The 9059-nt window shown below is 21.9% G+C and overlaps 1 protein-coding gene across 2 annotated transcripts in view; it reads left to right on the top strand.

The window, feature by feature from the left end:
* The first annotated feature begins 453 nt into the window (after window positions 1–453).
* Window positions 454–9059, top strand: part of LOC141398862 (uncharacterized) — a 65015-nt gene continuing 56409 nt past the window's right edge. For both annotated transcript variants that reach the window (XM_073976585.1, XM_073976584.1), the window contains exons 1-2: window positions 454–1236; window positions 7080–7479. In XM_073976585.1, the coding sequence (XP_073832686.1) occupies window positions 1044–1236; window positions 7080–7479 (593 nt within the window). In that variant the 5' untranslated portion in view covers window positions 454–1043. The remainder of the gene's footprint in view (window positions 1237–7079; window positions 7480–9059) is intronic.

Genomic DNA, 9059 nt, shown 5'->3' with positions numbered 1-9059 from the left:
TGTTGAAACCTTTCGAAGTAAGAGTTCCTTTGTTCCTAACGTTTAGTTGTATAGTAGCCTTTTGTAGGGCTTGGTCTTTTTTTGTTGTGTTATTTAGTGGTCTAAATGTCTAGTTTCTTTTTGTTAGTATTTAAAAACAGTGTGTCCAAGGTTGTTTGTATTTTGTTGTTACCGCTGCAGTTTTTCCGTTTCTAGTTGTCTGTTTTGTTATTTTATTCGATTTTTTGTACTATTTTATAACATTTTTGTTATTTTATTTTACAAGTGGGAGTGTTCGCTACATGAGATTCTGACATAAACAAAAACAAAACAGAAAACCATGACCGCTGTTTTTTTTCAGTATTTTTACAATGTTTGCGGTTATTCAATTCATTCAATGCTGCTGACGTATAATGTTGCAAAAAGTCAAAAACACTCATTCGCACCCACTGCCATTTGACATTAGACCAAGAAACCACCAAGAGATCGCAACAAGACTACTTGTGACAGCGCTAAAATTATTCTCTGCTAAGGTTTTTTTGCTTTCGCGTTGTCGTCTTTTTGGTTTGGTTTGAAGTAGTCTAATTTAATTTTTATAAAGCGGCTTATTTTCGCGTAGTGCATAACAAAAAAAAAAATAAATAAATAAATAAATAAATAAATAAATAAATAAATAAATAAATAAATAAAAGAAAAGAAGTAAAGTGAAATGATTTAAAAAGAAAAATTAAAGATTCATTCGCGAAAATGCTACGGAAAAAAGGAGCAACTATTCAATATGTTAAAAAAGAGTAATCAATAAAAACAACTAAAAATAACTGAAAACAAAAAAATCTTTGATATCTGACATTTAAAGTTGTCTTAGTGTAAACGTAGTGTTAAAATTACTAAAAAACGTAAATATCGCACAGTTGAATAACATACACAACTCTGCGCTCTCCATTACTCTCTAAGTGCTGAGTAAAATTAACGGTTCAATTACCAATCAAAACAATAACAAAACTCTCCAAGTATATCATAAACAACTCTCACTTTCGCATTCTCTACGAGTGTTTGTTTACATTATGAGTGCCCAAAATATGCATTACCTAACGGTAAATGATGAAGACTTCTATTACAAGGCATCATCAACGAAGCTCTCACCTAATCGTCACAAACACAAAGAACGATCGATGTCTCCAATGCAGCTGTCATATGAATCATCTTCGGTGACTTCAATGGCATCAACACCTGATTTGAGTTCCGTTAGTGAAATGTGTAAGTATCAATAGCAGAGAGAAAGAGACAATATTTCAGAGAATTTTGCATAATCAAGGCCCTTGATTCAAGGGAGATTTTTTAATAATATGAAAAGAGATCTAACAGGGTGGGGTACTTCTCAAAAACGCGCTTTTTTTTAAGAGTATTATAATCGTGATTTTTAAAGATTATTTTTTTAATAAAGGTGTTTTTTTTTAGAGAATATTTATTTTAATATAAATGGAGATTTTTCAAAGATTAATTTTTAAGAAAAATCTTGAGTTTTTAAGATTTTTTATAGAAAATATTGGTGTTTTAAACTTTTTTTATAAAAAAATCGTGTTTTTTAATTAAAAAATCATAGATATTATTATAAAAAATCACAGATTTTTAATTTTATTATAAAAATTGTAGATTTTTATTTTTTTTATAAAAACAATTTTTTTGTAAAAGATTCCTTTAAGAAATAGTGATGTTTAATTATTTTTTTAAAAAGGTAAATTTTTAATTTTTTTATAAAAAGTCGTCGGTTTATTATTTTTTTATTAAAATCGCCGATTTTTTATTTTTTTAGATCGTGTTTTGTAAATAGTGTTTATAAAAAATCGTGAACTTTTTAAAATTTTAAATTTTTTTATAAAAAGGGTTTTTTTATAAAAAAAACTTATATTTTTTAAGATTTTTTATTAAAAATCGTAAGTTTGTTGTTTTTTAAGAGAAGAATTTTTAGTAAATATAGTTTTTTTCATTTTTTTATAAAAAATCGTGGATTTATAAAGATACGCGAATTTTTCAAAAATTGCTGCTAAAAATTGTGTTTTTTTTAAATTTTTATATAAAATCGTGGAATTTTAAGATTTTCTGTGTAAAAAGTTATGGATTTGTAAGATTAATTTTTAAATTTTTTTTAAGAGTATATTATTTATATTCATATTTAATTTCTTAAGAATTTTTACAAAAATCCTTAATATTTGAAATTTATACACAAAAAATTATAAAAATTGCGTTTGTTTTTAAACACTTTCTGAAAAAATCGTGGATTTTTTAGTTTTTTTAAATTTGGATTTTTTAATAAAAAATCTTGTTGCTTAAATATTTTTATAAAAAATCGTACATTTTTTTATAAAAATTGTGTTTTTTAAATAATGTTTATAAAATGTTTCTTAAATATTTTTATAAAAAATCGTACATTTTTTAAATTTTTTTAAAAAATTGTGTTTTTTAAATAATTTTTATAAAATTTTGGGTTTTAATTTTTTTTTGCTTTTTAAGAGCAGCATTTTTTGTTAATAAAATTCCATAATTTTTTAATTTTTTTATAGAAAATTTTTTTAAGAATTGCTCTAAAAATTGTCGTTTTTGAAGATTTTTTGTAAAAAGTTGTGGATTTTTGAGAATTTTTTAAAGTGTATTTTTTAGGAGAAGAGCAAACAGTTTTTTATATTAATATTTAATTCATTTAATAATTTTTACAAAATTTCTTAAATCGTTGATTTGTAAGAAATTTATACATACATATATAAAAAAGATTTGTTATAAAAATTATGTTTATTTTTTTATTAATTGTCTTAAAAAAATCTTGGATATTTAATTTTTTTTAAATAATGGATTGTTTTGTAGAAATTACTTAATAAAAAGTCGTGTTTTTTAAAAATATTAAAAGAATATTTATTTTTATAACAAATCGTCAATTTTTTATTTTTTTTATATAAAATATCGTGTTTTTAAATCATTTTTATAAAAATCGTAGATTTTTATTTTTTTAAGGGAAGAATTTTTTGATCATAAAAACCAGATTTTTAATATTATTTAAAATAATTGTGTATTTTTAAAGAGAAAATTTTTAATATAAAAATTATTAAATATTTAATTTTTTAGGAATTTAAAAAAAAAATCCATAAATTGTTGATTTTTAAGAAATTTATATATAAAAAAGATTTTTCTTTAATAAAAATTGTGTTTATTTGTTATTAATTTTCTTAAAAATTGCCGATTTTTTAAAGATATTTTTTAATAGAAAATTGTATTTTTTCAAAAATATTTTTTTTTAAATTTTTTTTTAATCCGTTTTTTAAAAAATCATTTTATTTAAATATGTTTAAAAGAATTGTGATTTTTTTTAAATTTTTTAATAAAAAATTTTTTATTAACAATCGAAATTTTTTATTTAAAAAAAAATATTTTTTTTGATAATAAGATCCTAAATTTTTTAGTATTTTTTATAGATAATTAGTGGATTTTTTAAGATTTTTTTATACAAACTCGGGAATTTTTTAAGAATTGTTCTTTTAAAAATCTTGGTTTTTTAAGGATTTGTAGATGTGTTACAAAAGATTGTGTTTTTTTTAGGAATTTTTATTGGAAATCGGGGATTTGTTAGAATTTTTTATCTAAGCATTTTTATTTATTTAAGCATTATTTTTATTTAAGCATTTTTTCATAATTGTTTTAAAAAGGCCATGTTTTTTTTTATTTTTTTATATAAACATTGTGTTTATTTATTTTTTTTTTTTTAAAAATCGCTGATTTTTGATTTTTTTATAAAATACTTCGGATTTCTTTTATAAAAATAGTAAGTTTTTAATTTAATTTATTAAAAATAGCGTTTTTTTAATATTTTTTATTTTTTAAGTTTTTTTTTATAAACAAGTGCGGATATTTAATTTTTTTAGTAAAAAATCATGGACGTTATTTTGGAGATATTTAGGAGAAGGATTTTTGTATTAAAATCTCGGATTTTTTTCAGAATTTCTTATACACAAATTTTTTTATTTAAAAATTTTAAAAAAATCACAATTCTTTTAAAAATATTTAAATAAAACGATTTTTTTAAAAAACCAATTAAAAATATGTTTAAAAAATATTTAAAAAAAAAATACTATTTTCTATTAAAAAATATCTTTAAAAAATCTACGATTTTTAAGAAAATTAATAAAAAATAAACACAATTTTTATAAAAGAAAAATCTTTTTTATATATAAATTTCTTAAAAATCAACGATATAAGGATTTTTTTAAATTCTTAAAAAATTTAATATATTTATATATATCTCCTCTCTTTAAAAATACACAATTTTTTTTTTAAAAAAATATCTTATAAATCTGGTTTTTATTATCAAAAATTTTTCCCTTAATAAAATAAAAATCTACGATTTTTATATTTTTATATACAAAATTTTTTATATATAAAAATCTTTTTTATATATAAATTTCTTAAAAATCAACGATATAAGGATTTTTTTAAATTCTTACAAAATTTGATATATTTATATATATCTCCTCTTTTTAAAAATACACAATTTTTTTTAAAAAAAATTATCTAAAAATCTGGTTTTTATTATCAAAAAATTTTTCCCTTAATATAATAAAAATCTATGATTTTTATAAAAATGATTTAAAAACACGATATATTATATATAAAAAATAAAAATTGAAGATTTATTATAAAAATAAATTTAACAGAATATTTTTAAAAAACACGACTTATTATTAAATAATTTCTAAAAAAAATCCATTATTTAAAAAAAATTAAAGTATCCAAGATTTTTAAGACAATAAATAAGAAATAAACATAATTTTTATAACAAATCTTTTTTATATATGTATGTATGTATAAATTTCTTTCAAATCAACGATTTAAGAAATTTTGTAAAAACTATTAAATGGATTAAATATTAATATAAAAAATAATCTCTTCTCCTACAAAAAATTCACTTTAAAAAAAATCTCAATAATCCACAACTTTTATAAAAAATCTTTAAAATCTACGATTTTAAGAGCAAGTCTTAAAAAACTAACAAATATTTATAAATCTACGATTTTTCTATAAAAAATTGAAAAATTCTGGAATTTTATTAACAAAAAATGCTGCTCTTAAAAAACAAAAAAAAAAAATTAAAACCCACAATTTTTAAAAAACACAATTTTTTATAGAAAAATTTAAAAAATTTGCGATTTTTTATAAAAACATTTAAGCAACAAGATTTTTTTATTAAAAAGTCCACTATTTAAAACAACTAAAAATCCACGATTTTTTCAGAAAATGTTTAAAAACAAACGCAATTTTTTTTTATTTTTGTATACATTTCAAATATTAAGGATTTTTTGTAAAAATCCTTAAAAAAAAATTAAATATGAATATAAATAATATACTCTTAAAAAAATTTTAAAAATGAATCTTTTTTTTTAAATTTAAAAATTTTAAATATTTTTGTAAAAAATCGTGGATTTTTAATTTTTTTTTTATAAAAAATCATACATTTTGTTTTGAAGATATTTAGAAGAAGGATTTTTATAAAAAATCCCAGATTTTTTCTGAATTTCTTATATACAAATTTTTGATTTTTTAATATTTTTTATAAAAATTCGCTAAAGTTTTTATTGATCTTCTTTTGTAAGAAACTTTCAATTTTTTTTTATAAAAAATCTTGCAAAAATTTTTTATAAAAAATCGTGGATTTTTATTTTTTTTTTAAATCACGAATTTTATTTTGAAGATATTTAGGAGAAGTACTTTTATAAAAAATCCCAGAGTTTTCCAGAATTTCTTATTGGCAAATTTTTAATTTTTTAATATGTTTTAAAAAAATTCGCTAATTTTTTTTATAAAAAATCATGAATTTTATTTTGAAGATATTTAAGAGAAGTTTTGAAAAAAATTCAGATTATCTCAGAAATTTTATAGGAAAATTGTTGATTTTAAAGATTTTTATAAAAATTCGCAAATGTTTTAAATTAATTTATTTTGTAAGAAACTCTTGGTTTTTTAAGAATTTAAATTTAATATTTTTATTAAAAGTAGTCGATTTTTAATTTTTTTAATATGTGGATTTTTCATAAAAATTCGCTAATGTTTTAATTGAATTTCTTTTGTTCTTTGGTTTTTTAAGAATTTAAATATTAAATTTAAATTTATTAAAAGTAGTCGATTTTTATTTTGTTTTAATGATGGATTTTTAAATTAAAAATTCGTGGATTGGTTTTTTAATAAAAATAGGGAATTTTTTTGAAGTGTTAATAAAAAATCGTGGAAGAGATATTTTTTTATATAAAATGTACACTTGTTTATTAAAAATTGTGTTTCTTTTTTAAATGCCAGCTTTTTTCAGTATTCTTTATTTTTAAGAGTTTCATTTATACAAAATCGTGTTTTTTTAATTTTTTATAAAAATTCCTAAAATCCTTGATTTTTTAAAAATTTTTATAAAAAATGTCTTTAAATCGTGATGTTTTTAAGATTTTTTTTTGTAAACAATTTCTTAAATTGGTGGAGTTTCTAAGTTTTTTATTTGGGTTTTTAGAGTTTTATAAATTTTTTTCTTAAATCCAGGGGTTGTTAAGAATTTCAATATATTTTTCCTCAAATCGTGGATTGTAAAGAATTTTTATAAAAAAATCCTTACATTATGATTTTTTTGTTTAAAGATTATTATATATATTTTTTTTTTAATCGTGAAGTTTTTAACATTTTTGATAAAGAAGAATTAAAAATTTTAATATTTTTTAAGGGATCTCTAAGTTTTATAGAACGTTTTTCCTATTATTGGTGTATTTTAAGGGAATATTTTACCTTAAATAGCAATTTTTTTTTAAAATATCGAAATCGTGAAGATTTAAAAGAATAGTTTTTCTCGATATTTTCATCGTCACACCCTATTGTGATTAAGATTCCCTCAGTGTGTTGGGCAGTTAAAAGCAATGACAGAATTTGAAACTTCCACAATGAAAGTTGATACCGTTAGATAACACTTTTCAAATAAATTTGATCTTTACTGTTGCAGTGATGCCAAATCTTTTTGAAAAAAAACGCAAAGCATAGAAATTCATAGAAAAATCTCTATTTTCTTTTTTCTTTCCTTCCAGCCATTGGGGATCATGGTGACCAGAGCAGTTCCACCGATTCCAGTCCTTCGCTGTCCAAGAAACGTCCACGTTCCATAGAAAATCTCTGCTTTGGTATGCGTAATCGTAAAAAATTGAATCGAAAAATCAAGATGAATGAAATGCAAAGGGCCCGCTGCTACACAGATTCGGAATTGAAAAATACTAAGAAACCCGTAAAACATCAGGTACCGATATTAAAAGTACCAACCGATGATGAGGCGATGTTTAATGAAGATTATGAGGGTAAAGATGATTATGAAGCAAATAGTGATGTACCCAGTAGTACGGGTGGTGGTCGTAGAGGTATTGGTTCATTGCTTAAGCAGACATTAAAAGTTACATCAGCATCAATGGGTTTTCGTACGTTGAGTGTGGAAAGGTAAGTCGTACAAGTGCGTAAAATATGGCAAATATTTAGGGAAATGGTAAATTTCAAGGTTAAGCGATTGCGGCTTTCAAAAGGCATAATCGAAATATGTAACTAATGACTTGGTATGACAAGACATAACAAATACATTTTTGTGACGCCTATACCCAAATCCTCTTAGAGAATATTTTTTTTTGCTAATTTTTCCTTTCCTTTTGTTTTAAAGGTTTATGGTGGGTATTGGAAAAAGGTTTGTAAGGGTGTTCATGTTTATATGGTGGGCGCTCGAAATCAAAAGAATTCCGGAAATATTTTTGTTTTTTAGCAAAGACAGCTACAAATTCTTACAATATTATTCAATTGTATTGGTTTGTTACACGAAAGTTCCAATTTTGTTTGGCAAAGTGGATAAAGAAACAAGGAGAAGGGATGAAAGGGACAAACTTTTGCCCATCCCCCATTAGAATTGATAATTTATTAAAAAAAATAAAATATTTATGATATAGGTATTTTTATAGCGGTTTCTTTCAATATCTTAAATACGTATAATTGTTATTAATTAAAAAATAAATAATATTAATTATACGCACCATAAGCCCCTGCATGAAATCAAATTTTGGGAACATGTGCGAATAATTTCTTGCCAGGTCACTATAGGTAAGAATTTGTTTAAACAATTTTTTAAAAAAATAGAACCATTTGCAAGCTTAAACTCCGTCATCTTGAGGACCCAATTCACAGGATACAAATACGTATCCTTAATATTAATAAAGAAAATTAATTAAAATAAATAATACGCCCCATTATTTTTTGTGAAATTTACAAAATTTCTGGGTAATATAGTCAAGTTTATGCTGATGTTTCCAACATTTCCATTATCCATAGTAATTTAATTTGGTCGGGGACTCATGATGAAATTTAATGTAGAATATTTCTTTCATTGGTACCAATCGTCTAAAGTAAAGTATAGTGGGACAAGTTTGCTTCTTTTTGAAAACTTCCAAATTACTCAAGAAACATAATAATTTTATACCACTTTGACTATAATTTTTTGAGGATAAATATAAAAGCTAGAGATTTCTTTTGTTCTGTGACTGATAGTGAATTTTTGTGTAGAATATTTTTTCCATTGACACCATCAATTTAAAGTGAAGTTTAGTGGGACAAATTATCCCTTTTTGGGTAAGGTGGCAAATAGCCCAATATTATTTATTTTTATATACCCTCATTTCTAGTGATATATGCGGGTGATATGTTGCAGGTAAGGATTTCAGTTTGTCAGAGACTTTTAATACAATTTTATGTAGAATATTTTCTCCATTAACACCAACTCTCTAAGGAGGAGTATAGTGGGACAAATTGGCAGTTTTGTGAAAAAATACCAAAATAAACCAAAAAAATATTACTGTTGTAATATTTGTAATATTGTCAGCGCTATTTTACAGATACCCACTAAAGCTATAGATTTCCATTGCTCGGTGACTTATAGTGAAATTTTGTATAGTATATATGATTCATTGACATCAACTATCTAAAGAGAAGTGCAGTGGGACAAATTGGCAGATTTGTGAAAAATGACCAAAACAAACTCA

The sequence above is a fragment of the Musca autumnalis genome, unplaced genomic scaffold (assembly GCF_047663935.1).
Source record: "Musca autumnalis isolate F117 unplaced genomic scaffold, ASM4766393v1 scaffold_3, whole genome shotgun sequence".
In the NCBI taxonomy this organism is placed as follows: Eukaryota; Metazoa; Arthropoda; class Insecta; order Diptera; family Muscidae; genus Musca; species Musca autumnalis.
This window is presented reverse-complemented; position numbering and strand designations above follow the sequence as displayed.